The sequence below is a fragment of the Cyanistes caeruleus genome, chromosome 29 (assembly GCF_971803275.1).
Source record: "Cyanistes caeruleus chromosome 29, bCyaCae1.hap1.1, whole genome shotgun sequence".
NCBI lineage: Eukaryota > Metazoa > Chordata > Aves > Passeriformes > Paridae > Cyanistes > Cyanistes caeruleus.
Window position 1 is genome coordinate 2,683,591 of NC_141729.1, and position 26,805 is coordinate 2,710,395.

The window sequence follows — 26,805 nt, forward strand, 5'->3', positions numbered from 1 at the left end:
CTCAACTGAATGCAGCTCTGCCTTAAACAGGTGTCTCACTTTAATTACATGAATAGTCACTCTCAAGTGGTGCCACAGGGACACTTTGCCAGCTCAAAAGTCAGCAAGCCTTAAGCAACTCGCTAGACAAAAACCCTTCTTTTAAATTTAAAAAGGTAAGAATTGCAGATTTCTCTACTTCACAGTTCTCCTGTGAAGTACAACCTAACACATAAACTAGAATACTCTCGAGTGACAGGAATATCAAACTACAAGCAGGATTATGCAAATTGTGTCTAATTCCAAATTTGCCAGTTTTTCCCTTCATTGATAGAAAAGCAGAGCACATTAGGATTAGGAAAATCACTTGGACGGTCAATAATCGTAATACCTGCCTCTTTAAAAGTTTCCTGTGCCTTCTTTTAAAGCATCTGGTAATAGAAGCTAAAATAAAATACACAAAAAATCTAATCAAATCTGACTATTCCTACATTCTTTCCATAAGGCAAGAAAGTGGCAGTAAAAAGCCCAATATTCTACAATTAGAGCTTTAGAACCTTGGAGAGACAGCTCAGCTCTTCTTTGAAGCACATTAAACAGATAAACTTCAGGTTATTTGGTGGAACAGAACTATTAACACACCTCACTCCATAAAGCCAACAGGATTTCTACCTCAGTCTATTGCACTTCAAAAGCTGCCAAATTACACAGCCAGATTCTGATGCTGAGAAGGTTTGTACCCAAAGCAGGGGAGCTGATTTTTATGTGACAATGATCTTTCCATCTTTAACTCCCATAACCAATAAAAATGCCAAAACCAAAAGCTCAAAATTTAAGTCACCAGGATCTAGGTTAGTCTGACCATTATCTTCCAGGAGGTAAGAAATCTTCCCAGAGATTTAGGCCTTCTGCAGTGTTTAATTACAATTTACCATTTGAACTGTTTCTTTCATCACTGATTTTAGCAGGCTAAACAGCAACGCTTTGAAAGTGTCTCACATCTAAATGGTTCTGATACTTGAAAGGATTTGATCAGCCTGCTTGTAAGGCATCACATTTTCATCAGTTAGGAGAGCAAAAATTGTCTATTTTACTAAATAGTCTGATACTATTTCTGTATTTCAAGAGAAATCTCTGCTTGCTAGACAGAAATGGCTACAGAAATATCTTCAAATGAAAGCTGGAGCTTGTTCTTACCAGGACTGATCTTGCTGCAGACTGTGAATGGAAGAAAGGAAATAATATGCCATATGCTTCAACATATTCCAGCCTTCAGATGCTCTGAACACATGCTCTTGAAAACAACAGAGGGTGTTTTCCTTCCCTAAAGCCAAAGAATGCATGTGGACCACAAAGCTGTGTCTGCTCAGGGTGCCCGAAACCCTCTGAACTTGCTCATCTGTTATGTTGTTACTGATGTCCTGTGGACTTGGAATCAGCCAAGGTTATTTTTTTGTCTTCAGCATCATCTCAAGGCACGTGAGTATCAGAAAAACGTTCAGGCACTATTGGTAAGGATGGACTGAGCAACTTGCTTGGTCGAATTCATGTCACGCATCTTTAAGATATGTCACAAGCCTTTAAGATTTTCTATCTGCTCTCTGCCTGCACTGATACTTCACAAATTACAGTGCTTTCAACTGACTTTGTGCTTTCATACCAGCCTAGTACCCAAGGTCTAAGCCAGATGAGATAAAGCTCCCTTGCTGCGCTGCTCACAATCCAAACTTTAGAAGAAATAACAAGGGGAATGAGGCTGGAGCAGAGGAACAGACAGGGAAGCCAGGAGGAGAAAACACAACCTCAGAACACTTTGGGTGACACAACATCATGAGTAAGCAACTAAAGGAATGCTGTTCATGGACTTTCCCCTTCACTCCTGCTTGGTCAAGGCAGTGTCCAAGAGTGTCCCACAGGACAGGAGAGGACATCACCCTACAGCAGTGACAACCCTGGACATGGGCACTGCCTCAAGCCTGGAAAGCACCTGAGGGTGCAAGATTTGACATCTGAGCTACAAAATTTGAGGCACTCAGGGCTGTACTCCAGGATAAAACCTCCCAGCACTGGATTTTGCCCCGAGCCGTATCCAGGCACCCCCAGAGGCCAGATTTGCTCTGCTGACCTCGAGGTGACCAGGCAGGGGGACACACCCAGGGAAGGAGAGCAGCACAGCACGTGCAGCCTCGGGAGGGGAAAGCCATCCTACAGGATGCTTTGTGGCACCTGATTTTTCCTGGCGTGGAATATGGATAACATTCATGGTGACAGAGCCTACAGGCAATAAAAGGCCTTGGCAGGTATCAAACAGCTCCAAACTTTGCTTTGGCTCCCTGCCAGCTGCCACAGACAGCCAGCATTTCCTACTCCAGCCTAGGACAGTGACCATTAAGGAATTACATCCTTACTGGTTTCCAGTGAGAAAACAAAGAGAAAACATATTATATTTTCATTTTTTTTAAAAAAAATCACCCAATAAACAGAAAGGAAGAAATTATTTTTAATGTATATTTCTAAAGGATAAGGAAATTGTTATTATTCACATATTCAGCTGCCAAGGCTCCAAACAAGAACAAAGGTTGGGAAGCCAATGAAAAAATCCCTACTTTTATTATCATCCTTTGTCCAAACAGCACATGAAGGCTCAAACCAAGAATCCAGAACTCCCCAGTGTTAAACTGTTCATAGGAATTTGTAAAGTGTTCCAACGAGAACTTGAGTGTGAGAAGTAATAAGACTACAGGATGAAATAAGTAAGAAAGCAGAATTTTTCTGGCCATTATTAGTCCTGCACAGCATTCAGTTTAAGCAGATTTGGCCAAGTAGTAACGACCTGCATTTCAAAACAAAAAAACACATTTTACCATTTCCACTGCTATTCCTTTTTTTTTTCCTTTTGTCAGCCAGGATAATCAGCATTACCAATCAAGCAAAATACTTTGTATTAACTAATAAGTCATATTAAGGAACACTTCTAATTTCACATCTCCAAACCATAAAAGAAAGAGGTTTGCTTCAGTGACTAGTCCAGTTTGGGAGAACTGACACAGTTAAATTCTTCCTGTTTTCCCTTAGGTTCTCATTTCTTGATTATTTTTCCCTGGTTTTGTTGACCACTGTGGTTTCAATAAAATTACATAATCCAGTCAGAGTCAAATGGGCTGTTCCTTCATAATTCAGACCCAAGCTGACAAACCCCATTTCAGTGAACACCAAGCTCTTCTGCTCAGCATCTGCTGTAAGTTAATGCTGCTGGATCATTCCTGGCCTGTAAAAAGTGGGAAAACGGGGAAGTCAAAGTTGCTGCAGGTCAGTGGCAGGGACAGGATTGGATTTCAGGAGCTCCTGAATCCTGGGACAATGCCATCCATGGCCACATGCAAACACATCCCCAGGGCTCAACTAGTGGCAAGTTTGCCACGTATCCTGCAAAATAACAACATTGAAGAAGTACCAAAGACAGCCAAAACACAAACATCTGGTTTTGGGAGCATCCTCGTGGGCTGGGAACACAACACCCTCTGCCTTTCCACCAAGGATTGGTTAAATGAGCCAAGGACATTCACTTGGATCAACAGCATCATCTAAAAACCTGAATTTCCTGCACTTACACACTCTTACATGTTGATGGTGTGTGTGTACAACATATGTGCATTTGTAACACAGAATTAGAAAGTTGAGCTTGCCACTACAGGTAAAACTTCAGCCACTAATAAAATGTTCTCTCAGTGATTGGAAGGTCTCTGCTTCCACACCGTTAGTAAAACAGGAAATATGATTTACATATTACATACATATCATTAATATTGCATATTACGTACTTACAAGCCTTAATAGTTTGCAGAACTCCTGCTTTACACCTGGCCTAATTATTTGGTAAGAAAGGAACTAAATATTTGCTCATCCAAGGTGTTTTAACAGCTGCACTGACTTCCTGTCCCTGGGACCTTGGGTACATTTGTTGTTCATGGGTACAACAGGTGAGAATCAGGGCTGGTGAAGTTTCACCCTCAGTTTCAGCAATAGCAAAGCTGCACTTGGATCCCTGATCTCTGACTTCACAACACACCCCAGCCTTGTCCTTTGTCACAAGCACCAGACTAAACTCTTGGGCTGTGTAGTGTGATCCAGAAACTCCAAATATCCAGGAGTTCAGAATCTGTGTGCAACTCAAGAAATACAAGTTAGAGGAGCTAAAAAGGATGTGTCTGTAGGTTGAGTGCAGAAGAGTAGTTAGTATAAAAGCAGAAGTCCATTCAGCTGTCAGAAGCCAAACATAAAAGTTATAAAATCACAGTTCCATGATTTAATCTGTGTAACACAGCTCAAAGCTTTTCAGAACAAAGCAGATGAATTCTGAGCAACACTTCCCCCATATCCTACCACAAAACTCACCTTCAGATCTAGAGAATTCCTAGAAAAGGAAAGGGAGAAGATCACCAATCTTGTTTGAAACTTTGCAAAGTCTGACGTGTTTGTCAGGCAACTTTCTCCTCAGGCACTGACAGATGCTGCAGGAGAAAGGGGAGAGTTGCAAGGTGATGGGAAACAGGCTGATGAGGCAGCAGCTCCTACAGCACTGGGGGAAGGCCCTAAAGAGGCCATGATTTTGGGAAAGGATGGATAAGGGAATAACAGAAGGAGGCAAAGCTGAAGCAACACCTAAACTGACCCCTCTCAGTAGCACCATAAACGTGGGGAGCACTTCCACAGGGGCAGAATATCCCCATCCTACAGCCTGAGCCTGGAAATTCAGGTAGAAAGACAAAACTCAGATTTTTAAAATATTAAGGCAGAAGTGTTGAGGCTTATTCATGTTTCAAGTGCACAGGTCCAGGAATTGGGCTCAGCATGAGCTGCTCCCAGTGATGAACCCCTAACACATTTGTGAAAATTTACCAACAACAAGCAAATTAAAGATGTTTTGGCACTGTGCCTCTTGATTCTGCAAGGATTACACTTTAAATCCTCAAGAAAAGAGAGGGGGGTTAGTGAGCAAGACAGCACCTGCACGTGCCATGAAGAACAGGAGGAGGAAAGCTACAGTCCCAACTTACAGATCAGAAACAGGGGGCCATGAAATTTAAGCCACTTGCCTGAAATAATACAGGAAGAAAAGAACTCAGCCCTACTCTCCCACTCCCCAGAGCTGTCTTTCAGAGCACAACTGCACTCAGTCCCTTTGCAGTACAGCTAAATGTTATTCAAATTGCTTAGTGTTGGGGAAAGCAGGAGAGGAAAATGTTCTAAGAGAAAATAAAAGTCCCCAGCATCAAGAAAAGTATTTTACGCTCCTGATTAATTATGCAACAGAGTCAAACATTTAAAATGGGATTTCCTTTCCCAAAATAATGCTGGCACAAATGACAAACCTGCAGTTCAAACACACAGAAATACTAAAATCATTATATTTCATGCACCATTTACCTGGGCAATGCCACCACCTTGTGGTCTGCACAGCAACTCTCTGCTCCAATCCCCATGTCCTCAACAGGGACTGAACCTAAAGCTGTCCTCTTTTGAGGGAGCTCTGCTCAAACTCCAGTGCTGAACAGCCCCAGTGGAGTGGCACTCATGGAATTTAATGATATATGATTACTTAGCCATTGTTAGTACAAATAAATTTCTGTTCTCTACACAAAGTTACACTCAGTGAGCCCTGAAAAGGGCCTTTTTTGTGCTGCTATTCCAGCAGAGATTCCTCTCTTCTGAACCATATCCCATCCCAACAGGCTTTCCACCCACCTTTTCTCTAGGATAGTAACTCTCCCTGCAGGTCACTGCAGCAAGGGCACGATTTTACAGCCCTACTGTACTTTTCCCTACAGGGAAAGTTTTTGAGACATGATGGCCTCAATGTAAACCAGGTTCCACAGAGCCCAGCACATCAAAGCCTTCCTCCACACCAGGCTTTTGTCCCCCCAAGCATAAGCAGCAGCACAGGCTCGAAGGGATGCTCTATACAGAAGGAATATGCTCTGGAACACACCGGAGCAATTCTGCATAAAGGCAGATTCCCTTCTGGATGAGCTCCAGCTTTCAGTGCCTACACAGATCAAATGGGGGATTAACAATCCCAGGTTTTGCTGAGGAGTTTTGCCATTGCAGTATGACTAAAGATCTTCAGGTGACAGGCAGAAAAATCGTGGATATCAAACTTCTCATGTTTGGCCCCATGACTATTGCAAAATCCATTTCTACTCTAAGTAGATAAAGCCCACCTGCAGCTGCCATACAGATACAAAAATACTTTGGATATCTTCTACTGACAAGATATCCTGTATGGTGCAAGCCCAGGCTGCTCTCCAGGGCACAAAAGCACAAACAGCAATTCTTCCTGCCCTGCTGGACACAGAACTGATTCAGGGAGCCAAGAACAGGACACTGCCAGCCTGCAGCATCCTCCTCCTCAGAGGACTATGTCCTCTGTTTGTACTGCAACTCTTGGACAAAACCACCGCCTTGCCAGCTTTATACTTCTTTTACCAGTTAATTTTGTAGTTCCATTACTCCAACTTACACTTGCCAAACAGCCATGGACCTCAGAGAGTTTTACATCACAGTCAAACTCATTCCAAAACCATTGAAAGCTACTGCCTTTCCTCTCCCTTTGCCTTGCTGCTTCTATCACATCTCAGTGGAGCAGCTTCAGAGCTCTGTCAGTGAAACAACAGAGGCCACACTGCACTGGGAAGGGTGGCCAGGGCTCTTTATTACAGAATCAGCCATTTACAACTGCTCTCGTTTTCTGCAAAGCAGATCGAGACAAACCAGGATCTTTGGATTGGAAACATCTGCTCTGGGAGTGATTAGGAACAGTTATGGAGTCGTTCCTGTCATTTTCCTTGCTCAGACAAGCTCTAGGGTGCAATTTCTATCGGCATTTGAGCACCTTATTCCTTAGGGTTTCCTTTGAAAGTTTTAGCCCATAAAGTCTTCCCCCTAAATCCCATTGGCATTTGCTACATTCACATGTTATATTTAAACCTCTTAATCTAAATTACAAACTCAACAGCCTCTTTACAGCACTCTTAGTACACTTAACACAACAGGAGCCTCATCACCAACAGGCACTTGTGCAGTTATTAGTACAAAAAACATATATGGGAGAAAAAAGTAATCTCATGGTCCAGGGTTTGAACTTGCTTTACAGGCATTGTAAAGAGCTGGCAGAACAAGGAGTCAGCAGGAAATGCTTTATCAAATGCAACACAGATAACAGCATGTCTGAATTTTGCTAAATGCTTGTATTTTTAGTATTTCTATGTGTTTTCAAAACTCCAGAGGGGAAGAAAAACCACATCTTGGGGAGGTGATCACAAACACAGGGAAGTCTCCAGTCTTACCTGCAGCATCTGAGTGCCAGATCATGACACAAGAGCCATGCTGGTGATCACTGAGCTTTGTCTTACAAGCAGCACCTGAGTATTTGAAAATTCATCCCTTCCTCCTGAAAGGAGCAACAGCAACACCCTCATTTACCCCTGGACTTCCCAGTACTCCTCCCCACATTTCATGCCACAGCAAAAGCATCTTCTATTTGTTATTTTTATGGAGAGAAGCAGAGAACAAAACCACTTGTGAATATCTATAAATTCCTCTTTCTACAGGCCTTGGTGCTTCATCTCAAGGCATCCCACCAACATCGTGGAGAAGTTTCACTACTCATTGTTTCATTTCATTCTACCAATTACAGTAAAGCCCACTGAACTGGAAACAACCCAAGAACACCACAAGAAGGCTAAAAAGCCATTCTACAGAAAAGAAGGGGCAGCCCAGCCCTTCCCAAACCTTTCCAGAAGCTCAAAAGCACCGTCAGGGCAGAATCACAGCAGGCTGCAAACCAGCCACAACCAGAGGGAAAAAACCACTTTGAGCACCACAGACAGGGCACAACCACACCCCACCACCCTACTGCAGCAAATGAAACCATCTCCTACCTGGAGAACATCCTCAAACAGTTGTTTTTCCACCAGAGCACCTTCCCCACCCCAGACAAGCAGAGTTGTGGTCTGAGAGAGGAGGACTCAAGACCTCAGGAGCCAGGGCTGCCCCACCCAGTTCTAGAAGGCTCTGCAGCCCCTCAGCCATCAGCTCTTCACATCATCACACATCATCTGTGTGGAAACACACAGCTCACACTGATGGACCTTTTCTCATCCTCCCCCCACAGCCTTTAAAGCTCATTTCCCCCTTCCTTTTTTCCTACTCTTTCCCTTTTTTTCCCCCCAAGAAGAGAAATAGGAAACTTTGACCACTTTTTAATTAAAATTTGCTGTTCTAGGGCTATGTGCAAGGCAGGGGGTGATGGTCAAAGCTGTGCTTTGCTCAGAGGAAAAGGCATTTGCAGACAGAGCTTTACCTCAAGCCTTCAGGGCTGCTTTCCACAGCAGAGAAAAATCACATTTTCAGCATTTCATGAACATTTATTTCAATTTTTCTCAAACATTTTAAGCATCTTTGCCTTGTGAGTCCCAGGAAAGAGGCACTAATGCCAGGAGAATGCTTTTGACTGGAGAACCTGCAGCAGTGGTCAAGCACATTCCCCTTTCTCCTAACTCCAAAAACGTGGCCTCCTCCCAGACCTAATGTGCAAATTTCCTGATGGGTTTCTATTGTGACACCCAAAATGGCACAAATTTAAGAGAAAATGCCCCAATATCACATGAACTTTCACCATGTACATCATAGAAAATATGTTATATACACTCAGCAAGTTAAAGTATATCCCTGAAGAAGGAATTTTGCCTGAAACCTTCCTCAGCTGTATCATTAATTAAAAAAAGGGAGCTGGAAATTCTGCCCAGCTCTTTGTGGTTTTCTTACAGCTCTTAAAATGCTATTTAGCATTGGGACCTTGAGTTGCCACTGTCAAGCAAAAATATTTTCTTAAGGGCCAATTTCCAGAAGCAATTTCAATTTCAAAAGTAATTTATTTGGGAGGAAGTGAATTTGAGCCTCTTCATGTCAGGATGAAATATCCAGTAGAAAATAAGGAGTTTTATCAGCAGATAAAATCAGAGGAGCTCGCTCAGATCCTGTTTTCACAGCTGTAAATGCATTGGGCAGATTGCAAAGGTCGGGGCTGGGGAATCTTCCATAGGTGGCAGCATTACTGCAGGATTTTAAGGAGAAATCCAGATGAGCAGGATGATGCTCCAGCATCGACAGGAATCTCCCTTGTGAGAAAAACCTTCTAGGAAATAATTCCTTTATTTCCATAGTGCTGTCACCCAGACCAGGCTGCCAGACAAACCTAGAGGATAAATTTTAAAATCCAGTAGGAAGGCTGGAATTCCATCCAAACAAGGCTCAATAATGAGCTGGGTTGATAATTTATAGTTATTAACAGGTCTGTAATTACCAATAAACTCAGCTTTTACTTTCAGAAGCAGAACTGGGGGTTACCCCAAAACAGAGGCTCATTTACGAGGTAATTTTCAAAGGCAGAGTCCCCCCACCACCCACACAGGAGGAGTAGAAGCCTCCAGAAGCTGATTTTCCTCAGCTGCTTTATCAGCTCCATAATGTACATGTGATTCAAAATTCCTCCTTCCCCTTTCTCATCTCTTTTTTAGGACACTGGTACAGAAATGTCCCTGAGGAAACTGCCTCTCATCTCCCTCAGCTGCCTCACCCACTTATGCTTTTGCTCCCCTCTCCTGGCTGATTTCACCTCCAAAAATAAGGAGGAAAATGTAAAAGTATAAACCATTGCTTGTAGAGAAGGCTGAAGACATTCCCTGTTCTACAAACCACACTGGCAATGGAGACCTGGAACAGAAATTATCCAGGATTTGTGAAATCTCACTTCAAACCTCCTGCCACAGCTGCCACTGCACCCACTCCAAATGTTCACCCTCAAGGACAAATACCCTGAGCTGCTCTGAAGTGTTGGAAGTGTTCCTGGATGACACCAAATTCCACAGAGTGAACACACAAATGAGAGAGACCCAACCAAGTCCAGGGCTTCTCCTTGAAGGGATCCCAAACAAATTTCAGAATTGGGGGGTGAGAGGGGTTCCTATTTCAATTTTCATTTGAATTATTTTGGGGCTCCTACCTGCAGAAAAAAAAAACAAAAACACAACAAAAATAAATCTCACATAAACTCTCATTTTGACAATAGTTTAATTATAAAGTTCTGAAAGTTGTATTTTCTCTAGGTTTCCCTCCTCTTTCACAGCATTTTAACAAACAGCACCCATTCCCATTGGAACTAGGGAAAGTTTGTGTTTATTCTTTAGGTATTCATAAAACTTAAGAAAAATCTGATTTTTTGTTTACATTATTCTCCAACATCTTCCTCCAATGAAGCTCTTCTCCATAGTCTCTTCCTCTCTCCAAATATTACGCTGAAATTCTTTCTATTAAAAACCATCCCAAAGGAAACTGCCATTCCTATTTTAGTGCATTTTCCCAGTCTTTTCTGAATAATCTCCCTAAATCTCTTCTGCCATGGCCCATGATCACCAGAAAGGGCAGGTACTGCTACATCGATCACATCAGAGCTCTGGGAGGTAAGCAAAATCCAGCAGAATGATGATGATGATGAATTGATTTTTGTTTTCTTAAAACAAATTGAAAAACGCAACAAGCCTGCAATTAATTGTTCTGTCTACTCTGCAGACTGAACTTAATTAACTATTTAATTAAGCATGGAATTAACGCTGTTAGCAAAACGTGGTCTGGGTCATGCCTTCCTCATTTTTCTCCTCCCCTCCTCCACGCATCCACTCGAGTTTTACGACACAGAGGCCTCTCTTTGTCACAGCTGCAAACAGTGGCAGCATTGAGGGATGTGCTCATGTGGCCAAAAATAACCCAGCAAGTGTCCCCTGAGCCTGGGGGCAGCCAGCAGCACAGCCTGGTGCTTGGCACAGCCCTGGAAACTCCACACCTTCCCAAATGGGAAATAAAAAACCAAGAGCTTTGTGTATACATTTAAAGGGACGATGACTTTGTTTTACTTCATGTGTTCGGTATTTTTAAAGAGGTTTTTATGTCTGTTTATTTTTTCAGGGGGTTGTTTTCATCATTCTTAGCTGAATTCCACCAAGGGTTGTTCCCTACCTTTAATTTCCCAGTTTTACAGGAATCATGGAATGGTTTGGGTTGGAAGGGACCTTAAAGCCCACCCAGTGCCACCCTCTGCCATGGGCAGGGACAGCTCCCACTGTCCCAGGCTGCTCCAAGCCCTGTCCAGCCTGGCCTGGGACCTGTCCAGGGTTGGAGGAACCACCCCTTCTCTGGGAATTCCATTCCAGTCCCCCACTCCCCTCACAAGCAATAATTGCATCTTAATATTTCATCTAAACCTGACCTCCTTCATCTGATGATGTTTTCATCTTGTGATCTTTTATAATTTTTCTGCAATCACATAAAATCTTACACAGAATATATTTTACACATAGATCCAAAACACTTTTGGTCCTTCTTTTTCGACAGCAATTCTAGTCATTCATGTTGCAGTAAGTCCTGCATGCTAGGTGCAGTGAGATGTCCAAATGCATGGATCCAGCTAAAGAAGCCATTATTGTTCCTTCTTTTAGAAAAAAAGGAAGGAAGAAATGAGATTATTTGCTTAGCTGGCAAAACAAACGTGGAACAGAATAGAGAACAAAATCCAGATCCCTGAAGTTCCTTGTCAATCTTCTAATGAAGAATTTACCCTTCATTTTTGTAAAGCAGAACTCATCATCACAGGATGAGTTTCTTTTTGATCCATGCTGTAATCTTTTCCACCAAACAGATTTCAAAACCTACCCCAGAAGTGGCTGCATTTCAGTGCTACATGAAGCAGATCCTCCAATAGATACAACTACAATTTGTAAAGCAAAAAGGGCAGTTTCAGCTTAAAACCGTGATAGAATCATCTGAATTGCCAATTTCTAGGGAATGAAGCTTGTTTCCAAGACCAGTAAACTTTTTTTTACCTTCACACTCACCTCTGCAGTGATTTTTCACATGATGCAAGTGAAAACACTCGCTTGGATTATTCTGTTGATGTGGATCAGAGCAAAATGGAGAGCAACAATATTTAATGTGTCTGTACCCTCTTTAGGAGTCCTGGAAACATCAGAGACTGGGAAAACAAAGGTTTGATAGTTTGTTACTGCTGTCAACAGAAGTCCTAGGTGGGTTGGAATGCTCCTCATGGAGCTCTTGGTTTGAGTTGTCTCATGGCCAAAAGCACATTTCCAAATGCAGGGAGTAGCACTGGATAAACATTCTCCAGGTTCATGCAGAGTTAGGGATGTCAGGCTGAGCCCTGTGGATGGTGTTTTCCAATCCCCTGTTTATTGCTTCTCCAGCACCCCCCTCGAGGGAATGTCCCATCTCTTCTGGAGGAATGTGGCAATGAATCCACAATTTCACACATTTCAGATCTCACGGGGTTCTCCTGCTAAACCAACCGCCCATCCCAGGACAACAAAAGCAAAGTTCTCATTCCAGGGCAGCCCCATTTGATCTGGAGTGCTCTGCAGAAGCTCTGAGGATGGCCAACATCCTGCCAGCTTGGGAGGGAAGGAGTGGGCAGGCTCCTAGAGCTGCACTTTTGGCAATGCTGGATGAAACTGGTCGGGTGCTACACCCAGGCTGTTTGCAGCAGCTCTGCTGATGCTGGCACTGCACAGGAAAACCAGGAGGAGCAGCAGGCAGAGGAAGGATCTATTTCAGGCTGCTGCAAAATGAACGCTGCAGCTTCACTCTCTGTGGTGGCTGCTCTGGTTTTTCATGGCAGAGCCAAAGCTGTCTCCTCGCTATTCCCAGAAAACAACAGAAATACAGTGCTTTAAGCAAACAATTGCCTCCTTATGCAATGTCCCAGCTGAGGCAAGGAGAGGAGCAAAAACATGGCCAGAAAATGAGAGGAGAGGAAGATGTAAGTGGATATGTATGTGACTTAAGGGATAAAAGGCTCTTTTTGAGCAGGAGGGCAGAACAAGGTGTCAGGGCTATGGTCCCTCACTGGTGGCTGCTTCCTGAAAACACAAGTTTTTATGTGCACTTTAAACTGAAGTTATGGTTAGTGTGTTCAAATAACCTGCTGTGAAGAGGGGTTTAGATGTTTGGCTTTCAAAATGACCTGGTTTTTCAAGGGTCCAGGTAAACCAAAGTTTTGATTGCAACAACCACTTTGTTGTCACATCATTCTGCTGAGGATCCACGAAGAATCTGCACATCTCCATAGAGTTGGGTAAAGCAGGCAGAGAGGATTTTGTAAGTTTTACATTTTATTTTAATGTTGGGAAGGGAAGTTTTCCAGGCTTTGAAATGTACTTTTTTTCCCCCCCTACAATGTAGTGAAAACTAAGGCCTTTTAAAACCCTTTTGTTGTTGCTTGGCAAAGTACAGAGAAAGAGACTCAGCTTTTGCTGATGATGGCCAGCAACAAATTTAATTAGGGCACTGGTTTGCAGTGTGACAGACCAAGGACTTGGGCAGAATCAAGCAGAACAAGAACTTCAATTAACCCTCTTGTGTATGGGAAACCCTTGCCAGAAAAAAATCAAAACACTGTACCTTCCCTTCTTATCTTGGACCATTTCATGGAGATCATGGCGTTTCTTTAAATAAAATGTTTTAATTAGCTTTCTCTCCAGGTAGGTTACAATATAGCTGCTGTCAATGTGTTTGACTGAACTTATTATTATGCTCAGAGTATTGACAAGAGTTGCTCAAACCCACTCTGAGAAACCAAACCCTGTTTTGCTGAGCCTCAAATGTTCCATTTGAAGCACTGTAAGTCCTCAAACTTTCACATTTCGCCTGTAACTGATTCTTTTTCCTGCAGCCTTTTTTTGTATAACCACTGGAGCACAAGTGATCAACTCCTTGGTTTCCCAGAGTCCCTGCAGAAACTTCCAGATTCTCGGAGATATTCCTAGTTTGGTCCAGTTTTGGGAAGATGAAGTTTCTCTCAAACCAGAAATACTTTTGCTTTTTGGGTAGAGGGTAATTTTCCGGCACTGAATATTTATGTGCATTCTTCTGTGGCTCAGATTTTTCTAGAGAACAGCTCTGTGCTTTCAAAGAGCAGCTCTCATTTGCCACCCACTTTCTTATCACTTCTTGCAACTGTGATAAAATATGGAATGTGAAAACCAACTTATTCTAACCTTGTGGTTTTGTCCATCAGGGTTGTTCATCCTTGGATTCAATGTCACCAAGAGGAGAGGACTCTACACAAAAAGCAGAAATGAGCAGCTTGGGAAGCAGGAGGACTTGGCAAGTCTGGTCCCTAAGACAAATATGCTTCATAGTTGGATACTCTGCTGTCCAGAAGGATGCAAATTTTGATTAAGGTGTTTTCCACAGATAAATCATTTTAACACCACTTTTTCAGTGTGTATTCTCTAGAGTTTACCAGGCCCAAGCTCCCTATGCAGGCAAAAATTCAATATCATTTTCTTGAAGCTGTAAGCAGCTGAATATTCTTGGAACATCCATTACCACAAAACTTAATTGGAATTGATCATTGAGTCAAAAGTTCTTATGTGGAAATAGAGAAATAGGAATTTATCTACAGAGATAGAGAGCGTGACCATGTAAGCCTCATGTTGGCTGAAGCAATGGGGATAGGAGAAGTTTACTTTTAATCTCAGTAACCATAAAATAAAAACAATGACACACTGCAGAAATGTAGCTTTACCCAGTGGTCAGGCTGAAGTCTAGGAATAACACTTGGAGCTCCAAAAAAACTCACATCTTCTGTTAAGCAAAGTTAAAGGAGTCAACCTGAACCACTTTTTAATAATTAAACCCTGCAGTAGTGGCTCAGATGAACTCATTTCTCTTTGCATGCAGCGTGCTGGGCAGATGCTCTGTGTCTGTAATTATTGCAGCTCAGTGCAGTGCTCCTTAGACATTATCAGCTGCGTCTTGTGTCCTTGCGTGACCACATCCTAAATTCCACCTGGCTTATAGGAATGGCTCTTTCAAAGATCCCTGGATACCTAATTCTGTCATTCTGCACACTTGTGTTTGCACAAGAATAGTTTGAATGAATTGATAGTCAATTATCAGTAAAGGAGCTTTTAGTTTCTATCCCTCCATCCCTCTTGGAGTCTTTTATAAAGTAACTTTCAGTTTAAAAAATAAATGGCTTTTTCCCCTGGGATAGAAGTACCCAGGTCTCTCTATTGATGGGCAAAACAAGAAGCAGGATCATGTCAAAACCCATATGCACAGGGAACCTGAAAGGCAAATTTATTCTCTTCCAAGTGCAAAGATGATCCAGGCACAGAAAGGGAAAGCAGAGAAGGTCAATAAGGAAAGTAATTCAGGGCTTAGCCTTGTCTAGGATTTCTGAAGAGTCTCTACATTTGGTCAATTAAGAATCACATCAAACAACTTGCCCTTTTCCTTTTTCTCAGGGGTCCTCCCTACACAGCTCCTCTGAGCTGTATCTGCTGCTGCAGATCATGGATACAAGGATACACGATTTCTTCACCCTGAAAAAGGGACACCTTTTCCTCCTCCATGGCAGCACTTGGCTGTGGCACTGCCACTGAGATCTATTGCCAGGCTTAATTACAAATAACTGTGTTTTTCATTGGTGTCTTATAATTAGCTTCCCATTTGCCAAGTTGAGAATGACATTGTCTGTAGCACAAGCACATAATTCAGTGATCAGAGTTCTGGTTCTGGGAACCACATGGGAGTTACTTGGCCCTCTGCATGGACTGGCCCTTCCCTGCACAGGGACTAGCACAGTGCAGTCAAAATGAAAAGAAAATGGGCTTGCTGGAACTTTTGTCCTGGATTTTTCTTCTTTGAGGTACAAAGGTTTGGATTTTGAAGGGGAAGAGGAGAAAGTGAAGTAGGAGAATATGTGGAAAATACATAAGGAGTGGAAAAGCATGAGAAGAACAAATCTTGCAAACATTGAAAGATACTTTTAGACAGTCAGGTGGATACTCTGCTCTTGTGAGACCCCAGAGCTGCCCCAGCCCTGGGCTCCCAGCACGGGGAGGACGTGGTGCTGCTGGAGAGAGTCCAGAGGAGGAACCAGGATGATCAGAGGGCTGGAGCACTCTGCTGGGAGAGAAGGTTGGGAGACATGGAATTGTCCAGCCTGGAGAGGAAAAGCTTCAGGCTGTTCTAATTGCACCTTCCAGTACCTGAAGGAGCCAACAGAAAAGATGGAGAGAGACTATTTACAAAGGTCTGCAGTGTCAGGAGAAGGGGAATGGCTTCCCAGTGCCAGGAGGAAGGGTTAGAGGGGATATTGGGAAGAAGTTCTTCCCTGTAAGGGTGGTGAGGACCTGGCAAAGGTTGCCCAGAGCAGCTGTGTCTTCCCCTGGATCCCTGGAAGTGTCCAAGGCCAAGCTGGATGGGGCTTGGAGCAACCTGGGACAGTGGAAGTTTTCCCTGCTCATAGCAGGGGGTGGTGCAGGATGATCTTTAAAGCCCCTTCCAACCCAGACTATTCTATGAATCTTTGATTCTACAATTCTTATAGCTCAGCAATAAAAGAGAATAGAGTTCTACACATATAAAGCCTCATGGCTAAATTCAGGATATCATACCAGGCTCAGGACAAATGATAGGCAAATCAAAACCAAATTTCTTTAGGCTCTCAGAGTTGTCTTTCAGATTCAGCCTCATTTATAAAGCTTTTCAGGGCAAGGATGAAATGCAAGTTGAAATACCAGTAGTCACAAACAAACACTGAGAAAATTGTCTAAGTTTCAGCAACAGTTCAGAAGTTTTGACAGTTCAAAATGTTTTCAGTCAAGTGAAAAGCCAACAAGGTTTGGTAAGTAACAGACAACTCTTTAGCGAGTTTTCCTCCTCTGATTATGCGATGGAAGAAAATTGTCACTCAGACCTAGAGATATTTCCATCATTCCTCTGGACAAGCTGTGGGAGCTCAGTAGCTCTGAAATTGTGTCTGTAAGCAGTGAGAGAGAAAGAAAAGTGAGGAACCTGAGGTGCAGACACCTTCCAGGAGTCTGGACTTGAACCTTTTCATGCTACTGTTAGCACACCCTGTCACTGCAGTTCTCCCTAGTTAAAGCAGGATGACAAGCCTGTAAGTCTGATTCATCACTTACACCATCATTTACCTCAGTACAGAGAATCTGCACTAAAAAAATCAGAATCTCTTCCCTGACTCCCTGCAGAGCTGTCACACCTCCAGGCTCCGTGCTCCTGCAGGATTCCCAGCACCATCCTCTGCTGGTTCCAGGATCTCTCCCTTCAGACACGGCCAAACTGTTGGCAGGAGCTGCCTCAGAGGTGTGGGGACCCAGGGCACTGCCACACTGCCCAACAGCCTGAGCCGAGGTGTGTAAGGAGGGTCTGACCCCTCCTCAAAGGCACAGTCCTCGGTGGGCTCTCCCCGTAACACACCCCACTCACAGCAGTGCAATCCAGGGGAAAAGGTAAGAGATGTGATTGCTGTAGGCCCAGAGTGCACTAAGGGTGACAGAGAAAATCACACCAGACAACAGGAGGTCCCATTTCCTTCTATCCCCAGTGAAGCTTGTGCTGGCACAAGTGAGTGAGAGGAGCACAGCTCTGGCTGTGCTCTGGTGACCCCAGCCCAGAGCAGGGTGAGGAGTCACCCCCAGAGCAGGACATGAGCTGATTTCAAGCCTGAGTTCCAGGAGTTTTTAAACACATTATGAATGTTTAAGTGAAAGGCTGCTCCTCTGAGCTACTTAAGGGCAATCATCCCCAGTTTATTTCCAATTAAAAATCCAGGGACAGAATGCATTTGCTCAAGGTCTCCAAGGGAACCAACAACACAGCAAGGATTAAAACTAAGGATTTCCTGTCCTATCTGCAAACCACACCTCTCTCCTGTTTACAATGTGAACTTATTCCCAAGCAGAAAAGCCATGTGAATGGAACAATTAATTCTGCTATTTCAGCCTCCCTTCCTTCCCTTCTAAGTTCATTCCTGGCATTACCCTCAGGTCCTTGCAAACCTGGTACCAGAAGAACTGTGGGACAAAGCAAAGCAAGACAAGAACATTTCAGAAAAAATGTTTCAGCTGCAAATACTAGAATTTTGATTTATATACTTGTTTGCTTAATTAAGTTTGAAACACTTTAGAAATACCCTCAACATATGGTGCTCTTGTTAATGAAAAATGAAACCAAAAGGTAAATGAACTCCTAAACCAAGGAGTAAGTTAATGAATGACTAATCATGGTAGCTACCTGCACATGTCATTTTTTGCACACATGACTTGAGCAAAACTAATGTGACAGTGTTACTCCTTGGAGTAAGTTACTATCAAAGGCGATTTAAAGAGATACCTTTGCTTTCCTTTTTTCTTTTTTTCTTTTTTTAAGTCACATTTTCACATTTCCTGGAATCAAGAGCTAAAAGTTGCTGGAAAAGCATCACCTGAAAATTTCCTATGTCTTTCTATGATTCCAGGGCTTAGGACATCAGTGCATTCACACCCTTTAAATGCCATGGGAATTTAGTAACACCAAGCTTATTGAAACTGTCTAGAACCTCGGACCAAGAGCAAGAATGCCTCAGCTCAAAGCCTGATGTGATATTTTGGTCCAAATTATATATTTAATTATCATTCCCCACAATCCATGGTTTTTAAGGAGTATATCTTCTGGCAAAGTGGGATTCTTGATGTGATAAGTTGATATTCCCTGCTAGCACCACTCAGAGCTACCAATTAACTTCTTACTGCCAAGTGCTACTAAAATTGCAGGCATCTTCAAAGTGCAAAAACATGATTCCAAGGAGCTGATCCCACTCCTTTTAGATCAGTTGGCTTTTTAGGTGTGTTTTAGAACAACAGCTTCAGTGACAGCAGATAACTACAGGGCCCGAGCTAAGACTTGTATTTACATCTCCCTTTTGAAATACACCTGCACAGGTGTAATTCATCGAGCTCCTACTGAAGGATAATAGCTTGTTAATTCAATTAATGCATGAAGGCACTGCACTTTAGTAGGAATCTAAACTAGAAGAGTTAAAGCCTACTGGTAAATATAACAGGGAAATCCTATGGACAGCAGTGTTTTTAACATGCTCGCCTTTCAGTTTCCTGCTTTTGTTAAGCATAAACATTTCAAAAGTCTCTGAGGTTTTTCTTTCACTTTTTTAGATCACCTAGGCAGGTTTATTAGTAAAATAAAAATTAATGCTTCTTTTCCCTCAATAATCCTGCAGTCCTTCAGCCAAAACAAAACATCTCTGTGTATAGGCCATGAGAGTTTGAAGCTTAAAAAGCAAAAATAACCCAACCCCAAATGAAAACTCTTCAAGGCCTTTGGGGTTGTGTATCCTGGCTCCTCCCCTTCCTGCAAAGTACCTCCTAAAGGTGGTGAGGATGAGTGAGGCTCCTCTCACCTTAGAGCTCCCTATGTTCCTGAGGGATGCACCATGCTGTCTGATAGGGTGGGCTTTCCCCACAAGGTATCTTCTCATTATTTGTATTTCTGTTACGTTCTTCTCATTAATCTAAATGTACTCAAAGAGTCAAGAAATGTTAATTATCCCCTTTCTGAAGACTGAATAGGAGGAGGATTTAATAGCTTTAAAAGTATTCTCTGAGTATGGATTTATTGCTTTTGGTGTAAGTTGATTTTGCCACTGGTACAAAGAACCCGGTTTCAACCGAAGAATCTGGTTCTCTGTTAGGTGGGGAAATTGGGGCTGGCAAGGACTAAAGCATCCTTTGTCCTTAGGCAGGGAGCAGCTCTATTTAGCCTGTTCCCAGGAAGGGAATTTGCTCTTAAGAGTGCCTCATAGTGAATGTGCTGTAGGTATTTTCTGTCAATGTCATTCAGTATTTAATCATTTTTGTTAGACTAAAACCATTTTGTGAGGGCCTTGTGTTGTCCTCATGGTGCGTAATTTGGGATGACTGTTCTCATATTGTTTGTTCTCATTTTGTTTGTTTTCCTACTGTGTGTAGCATTCAGAATGTCCAAATTATCCTGAGTTGGAAGATTCAAAGTGCCAGGTTATCCAGAACCAAACATTGAATTCTAGCTACTTCTTTTTAGAGGGTGTCAAGTCTATGCCTTGTGAACTTCTTATCTTCTCCTATGGCTCCAGTCTTAGTTTCAATGGGATTATTAGTGTCCCATAACACTTCTCTTATTTTTTGGTTGGGTTCAACTTTCCATAGAACTAGCTACAGTTTGTTTAAAAAAACCAAACAAAACTACAAAAAAACACACACAAAAAAAAACCTCTATAGCAAAAGATGCAGAAATAAGAATGAAATTTTTCTATACTCAATTTACCCCTCTTGTCTTAACTTTAAATCCCAAAGTGCTGGGACACCCCTGCTTCTACCAACAGGCCCTCCAAGCTGAAAAATGCTTGTTTTCTTCCCTCCATACAGGTGCTTCCTGACTACCTCTAAGACCTTTTCCCTTCTTTTCCAGAAGCTTAGTTTTCCCTTTATCTTTCCCTCTATTTTTGCACTTGTTTTAAAATAAAATTCAGGTGCTTGAATCCTATACAAAAGGTGTTTAAATAACCAATTAATGTGCTGTAAATTGTATTTTCAGTAGTAACAGTGTCTCAGCCCTGTTCTAAACAGATGAAATTTGAAACTGGTTTTAAACCTGTCTTGCAAACTACTACTGTAATGAACATATGATTTTTTTTTTCCAATCTTAATTAGCTCTTCTGTTTGCTTGTATCAAGCTAAAGTTAAGAATAAAAGTCTTAATAATTTAGGAAGAAAAAAATGCTGAGGGTTCCTCTTGTAATAGCAGGGCTTTAATCCAATGAACTTGACAGTTTTGGGATGACACAAACTCTCGTTATCAGAATTAGTGAGTTTCCATGGCAGGGGTTTGCTCAATGAGGAGTAGTTTGGGACACTCAATTCTAGAACCATTGGATGGTTGTTAGGTTGGGTTTTTGGGAAATTTGGTCTCTAAAAAATTTGGCAGCTGCAAAATGGACTAAAAGATATGTATTATCTTCTTCTGCTTTTTATCATTGATCAGACTCAAACAAAGCTGCCCAGTGACTGATCAGATGATATTTTATGCCCAGGGATGGAAGTAGATGGTCAATGAGGTCCCCTCCATCCCAAAGCATTCCATGATTTCCCCAAAAGTGCAGATACTCAGTCACATAAGAAACTTTAATTTCAACATTTCCCTTCCCAAAAATAAAACCCAGTGACTTTGGAAGTGCCTCAGTAGTGATATAGAACATGAGAATTATCTTTATAGCATTCAGATTTAGAACACAATGTGGCAGGAACTGGAAATGCTTAAACCTTTGTTTACACCTCAACTTTAGCTGAAAAATTGTGGCCACTGGCAGTTGAGGGTTTGCAGCTGGAACCTGGTTAAGGTGAAATCGGGCTGAGTAAAGGCAGGAAAAGCAAAGGAAATTCTGTGTGGCCACAGAAGAGGGGCTGGGCTGGAGCTGGCACCACAAACAGCAGCAGGGACCCATCTGCCTGAGCGAGGCTGGTGTAAGAACAGAGGGTGGATGGGTTGGGACTTGTCCCACAGGTAATTTTCCCTGAGACTCATTGCAGAACCAGGGTCTGCCTGACCTTTTGTTCAGCTTTCCTGCAGCAGCACCAAGATGTGACTCGGCACTGGTTTGATAATGGCTGTTTACAGGAAATCAAGAGTGGGGAAAAGGGGGATGAACATTAGCAAACATTTTCTAAGAGCTAAGCCTGTTATTCTCTGCAAAAACGCAATGGAAACCTCTCAGTGAGAGCTTGAAGCTGAGCAGAATGAAGTACAGAGAGTAGGGAATTACACTGCCCTGATGTTAACCTGCACATGGCCTCAGATGGCTCAGCTATTACTAAATTCCAGTGATAATTCTGGTGATAATTGCTCCCTTTATTTCTAAACTGAATTGTTGTAATTCATTATAGTCTTGTCTAACAGGTCAAATTACTGGAAAACTAAAGCAGATACAAAATGAGTTGCTGATAGTGCTCTTCTTTGGAGCCTCAGTTGTTTGATCAGTCATTTGACATTATTTTATATTTTTATTGGTTGCTGGTCACGTGTTACACTTTGATTTTTAGGTTGTTCTAACTTCCACAGTGCCTGGTCTAAGCTGCTGTGAACTGACCACTCTTTATGTAGTTTTCTGAGAAATAGCACAGCAAATAGACCCAGAAATGCTGTTTTGTGAGTCCTTGTTCCTGTAAGTCCCTCCCACTTCCCAGAGGTGTTCTTCAGTCTCAGCTGAAGGAGTTTGTGTGTAGAGTAAGAATTAGTCATTAAAGCATGATTGGAGTAGATAAATGCTCATTAAAGCTTTGTGCTGTTGGTGGCTGTGTATAAATTTAACATCCTACAGTTACAATCTCCCCAGAGCACCTCAACAAATGCTCAAGCTCCAGAGAAATGCAAGTATGTGCTCACAAACTTTGAATCAGGGCTATGGAACACACTCTGCCTAATTTGTATCAGCCATTCATAGTGTGAACACTCTGAACTACCAAGCAAGTGAACACCCAGGCAAAGGTTGTGGTTCCCAAGATGTCTCACTAATTATTCTGGCTGTGATTTAATGTTATTTATTTATTATGCTCCATTATTTTCTGTAGCTCAGTTAGCTCACAACAAAAACCTGAAATGTTGAAGTTACAATCTATCCTCCTGGCACCATGATATTAAATCTTTTATAAGAGGGATTTCATTTTAATTATAAGGTATGTACTAAAGCTTCATTAATTTCTATTACAGAGCTAATTGCAGGTCTCTTTGCCTTATTTAAATTTTTTTAGCAACAAAAGTTCTTGAACCAATGCTTATTCTACTATAAGGACAAATTCTGCAGTAATTATACAGAAGGCAATGGATGAATTTGACTTGATTTTTAAATTTTCCTGCTAAACAGTTGCAGGACAATTCTGCTTAGGTTGAAAAAGGTGTATTTAAGGAACTCTGAAAAGGGAGGAATGGTAAGTTTCATGCTGAATTTGGTATCAAACATGGCCACAAATTTGTAGAATTGTGTGAATTTGCTCTTGAACTCTGGGAAATGTAGACTGGGGTGTTTGGGACCAGGGAGATTGTCCTCACTGTGATAGTTTTCAAACTTGCAGTGTTTTTGGTTTTAGGTTTTTGGGTTGCTCTCAAAACAACCTAAGCAAAACACTTGGTTCCAGAGATTTCCAAGCTTGGGTGAGTTGCAATTCTTTAAAGCATTCCATATATGCTGAGTATTCTTTCAAATGTTATTGTTCCTTCCAATATGGATTTATTTACCTGTGCAATTTTTTATCAGGGATGAAGAGATAAATCTGAATTTCAAAATAACCAATAATTGGGGCCAGTTGTGGGTTTCAAGTGGGAGCCTGGCTGTTTGTGTTCATTAGTGTTATTCAGTTCCCACAGCTCTGTTTTGTGCTGGACTTGAGCAGCAATTCAATGGCCTTTTTTTTTATAAAAGCAGCCTCTTAGGTGTTCAGAGCTAGAAATGCAAAAATCGGTTTATGGGATGGTTTTGGAGACTTGTTCCAAGTCACATTTCGAGTTTGTGGCAGTGCTGGGTTTGCAGGATGAGCTCATGAAGCTCCGAGTGAAATCTGGATTAACAAGATCTACCCAGCCCGAGAAGAAAATGTTTGCACAAACATCTGTGAAGTGAAACTGATGACTTTCACAAGATCTTAAATAGATTGTACTGAATCAATTATCCCAGTCCTGTAGTTAACTACAGCTGAGACTGTAACTGGGACCCAGCAAGCTAAAAAGGAGCCTCCATCCTCCCCGAGCCAGCAGGAGCTGAGCCAAGCTGGGCTCGGCTGAAAGCCTTTCTTTGTGGATCTTGCTGGCTGCCAGTGTGAAAGGTGGATGGAGGCTAAAAATGGCTCAGGAGCATGGCTGGTGTATGCAGGGAATAGCAATGAGAACGGAGTGAAATCAGAGACCGAGCCCTGGACGTTGTAGAAAGCATCCAAGGAGGTGGAAAATGTGCAAGCAAACAGGTTATGTGTGGCTGCTGCACGGGGAAATGGCAGAAGGAAGCAAAGGGAAGGGGGGAGAAAAAAACCCCCAAGACCAAAGGACAAGTGAGGGGCGAGATGCTCTGAGAGACATGAAGGGATTATCAGGGAAATGTTTTTCCCCCAAGGGTGCTGGCACTGCCCAGGCTCCCCAGGGGATGGGCACGGCCCCGAGGCTGCCAGAGCTCTAGGAGCGTTTGGACAACGCTGCCGAGGATGCCCGGCGTGGGATTTTGGGGTGTCTGTGCAGGACCAGGAAGCTGGATCGATGATCCTGGTGCTTCCCTTCCAGCTCAGGATATTTGATTTCATGAAGGGCGAGCCGGCGGGGAGAGGGGTCAACGAAGGGAGCGCTTCCCGCAGGGGAGCCCGGGGAGCAGCGGGCGGCGGCTACCGGAGCGCCGAGGGGCTGAGAGCGGGCGATGCCGAGCCGAGGGGCGGTAGGCCCTCCATGACACCGGGCAGGGACCGAGCTGAGGGGGGGCAGCCCCGCCACGAAGGAGGAAGCCCCGCCATGGAGGCGGCCGATCGATGCTGGCCTGAGGGGCGGCAACCCCTCCATGAGGGTGGGCAGGGGCCGAGCTGAGTGAGGGTCGCTAGCCCCGCCATGAGGGACGGAGCCAAGCCATGGAGGCGGTCGATGCCGGGCTGAAGAGTGGCAGCCCCACCATGAGGGCGGTCGATGCCGGGCTAAGGGGCGGCATCCCCACCATGAGGGGCTGCGCAGGGACATGGCGGCGCCGCCCGCCCTCCTGAGGGCGGCTAGCTCCCGCCCCGCGCTGACGTCACCCCCAGCTCTGCCGGCGCCATTTTGGACGCTCACCGCCGGGGGGGCCGGAGCGGGGCCGCCCCAGCCCCGCCGCGGCCGCGCCGCCGCCGCCTCCATCCGCCGCCATCGCCGCCCGCCCCGCGCCGCCCGCCCCGCGCCGCCCGCCCCGCCCGCGCCGCCCGCTCCACCCGACCCGCCGCGGCCGCTATCGCTAGCACAACATGGCAGGTAAGGGCAGCCTGCCCCCCCTGCCCTGGCATGGCTCGGGGGGCTCTCCCCGCTGGCTCCCGGCCGCCTCTCCTGTTCCGAGTCGCTTGCGCCTTGCTGTTTGTGGGGTGGGTTTTTGGTTTTTTTTATCCTCTCTTGTGGGAATTCGTGCTTTGCTCCCACCCACCCTTCCTTCCCTCCGTTCTCGGGGAAAAAAAAAAAAAAAAAAAAAAAAAGCATGGAAGAAGCAAGGTGGAGGGGGAAGTGGTGTGTTTTGGAGTTGAGGAGCTTGCAGGCAGGGTGGGTCTGCTGGCTTTTCGTAGAATCATGGAATGTTTTGGGTGGGAAGGGACCTTAAAACCTATCCAGTTCCACCCCCTGGCATGGGCCGGGACACCTTCCACTATCCCAGGCTGCTCCCAGCCGCGTCCAGCCTGGCCTTGGACCCTTGCAGGGATCCAGGGGCAGCCACAGCTGCTCTGGGCACCCTGTGCCAGGGCCTCCCCACCCTCCCAGGGAAGAATTCCCTCCCAATATCCCAGCTCAACCTACTCTTTCAGTTTGAACCCATTCCCCCTTGTCCTGTCACTGCACGCTCTGGGTAAAGAGTTTTCCCCTTGAGGCTTTGGGGTCGGTGCTTGTGGTTATTTCTCAGAAGCGCTGCCGTGCACGGAGAGGTTCCAGGTGCAGGCGGTGTCCAGATTGCAGTCGCACCCTTCTGTAGGGAGCAGCCTCTGAGCATCTGCAAATGCCAGTAAAATTTGGCACAGGGCGTAATTAAACAGCACAGGTCTCGCTGTGTTTTCTTTCCCATTCTTTCCACTGCTTGCTCCCCATTTCGTATCCCAAAGTGCTGTTGGTTAGGCTTAGAAGTGTGTGTGCAGAACGGATCTCTTCCCTCTTACTTTTCCTTGCAATTTCTTCATTTGGAAATTTATTCATCCCCCCTCCTCTGCACATGAATTGTCTTTTCAGTGCTTTGCATGTGGAGGAGCAAAGCATGGGAGGCTTTGTGAGGCTTGTGCTTGCCTTTCCCCCCTACACCATATGCACATGCTCCACCCTCCTCTTGCCGTTTTAGTCGTGGGGGGAAAAAAGTGCCAACTTGGTTCAAGTAAATTCCATGGAAAAGAGGACTTCAGCTCGAAGTAGCAGGAGCAGTGATTCTCTCCAAGCTGTTCCCTTTAAGTGCTTCTATGGTGCTAAACGACAAATGAATAAGTTGAAGAGAGGAAAGCAAATGGATTGCAGGATTTTGGGGGAATGATGTGGGGGGAAAGCATTCTGCCATCTCCTGCATAAATGGGTGCTGTTGCTTGCCTCCACCTTCTCAGATTCTGCAGCTTGGATGTCTGTAATCCTTCAGGGATGAATTTAAAGCAAGCGAAAAATGCAAGCTGTACTCTATTCCAGGACTTCTCATTCTGAGGTGCTTCATCTTTTCTGGAAGGATTATTTTCAGGCTGATTTCATTCTCTTTGAGTTTTTTTGCCTCTCTTAACTTGGGAAGAGTTTCCTCCTATATTCTTTGTTATCCCCAAGGCCCTACCAGAGCTCGGGATTAATGTGTAAATGCCATCTGTTGCTCAGCCGGTTTGAGTTGTGTGGAGGAAAAGTTCCATTTTGACAGTGGCTTTTGGAAAAAAAAAAAAAAAAACAACAACCAACCAACCAAGGCAAGCCCATTTCTGTCTCTTCCTGTATGTCCTCAGCCCTGCAGTGATTTGCTCAGAATGAAATGCAAAAGAAATGGGTGGTGATTTTTGGTGTGTGTTTTGGTGGCACGGTTCAAATGAATCACTGCCTTCAGCCGAGGCAGTAATGTTCCTGAAGTTTTCTCTCCGATCCGTTTTCTATGGTAGTAGAACTTGTTCCCCTCCGATTGCTTGTTTGCTTTTCTGCTCG

General features: G+C 43.9%; 3 protein-coding genes across 11 annotated transcripts in view; 1 reads left to right on the plus strand and 2 right to left on the minus strand.

Moving 5' to 3' along the window:
• EBF2 (EBF transcription factor 2) overlaps positions 1-8,010 on the minus strand; it is a 132,934-nt gene extending 124,924 nt beyond the window's left edge. Inside the window, exon 1 of the mRNA XM_086865684.1 lies at positions 7,920-8,010. Coding sequence (XP_086721810.1) covers positions 7,920-7,930 — 11 coding nt within the window. The 5' untranslated portion in view covers positions 7,931-8,010. The remainder of the gene's footprint in view (positions 1-7,919) is intronic.
• Positions 8,011-16,763: 8,753 nt separating this feature from the next.
• On the minus strand, positions 16,764-24,657 carry LOC147648919 (uncharacterized). The gene is made up of 5 exons (XM_086865355.1): positions 24,351-24,657; positions 24,091-24,277; positions 18,056-18,072; positions 17,904-17,936; positions 16,764-16,879 (listed from the first exon to the last, which is right to left on the minus strand). The coding sequence occupies exons 1-5, from the start codon at positions 24,655-24,657 to the stop codon at positions 16,764-16,766; spliced, it is 660 nt and encodes a 219-aa protein (XP_086721481.1).
• PPP2R2A (protein phosphatase 2 regulatory subunit Balpha) overlaps positions 18,900-26,805 on the plus strand; it is a 41,351-nt gene continuing 33,445 nt past the window's right edge. The window contains exons 1-3 of one of the 9 annotated variants that reach the window (XM_086865691.1): positions 18,900-18,951; positions 22,521-22,625; positions 23,037-23,100. Coding sequence is in view for 2 of the 9 variants with exons in the window: in XM_023940713.2 (XP_023796481.1) it covers positions 26,650-26,758 (109 nt within the window). In the remaining 7 variants the exon portion in view is untranslated. Of the gene's footprint in view, positions 18,952-20,626; positions 22,438-22,520; positions 22,626-23,036; positions 23,101-24,771; positions 24,922-26,634; positions 26,759-26,805 lie in introns of those variants that run through there. The other 8 variants (XM_086865686.1, XM_086865687.1, XM_086865689.1 and 5 more) reach the window with 8 other exon arrangements.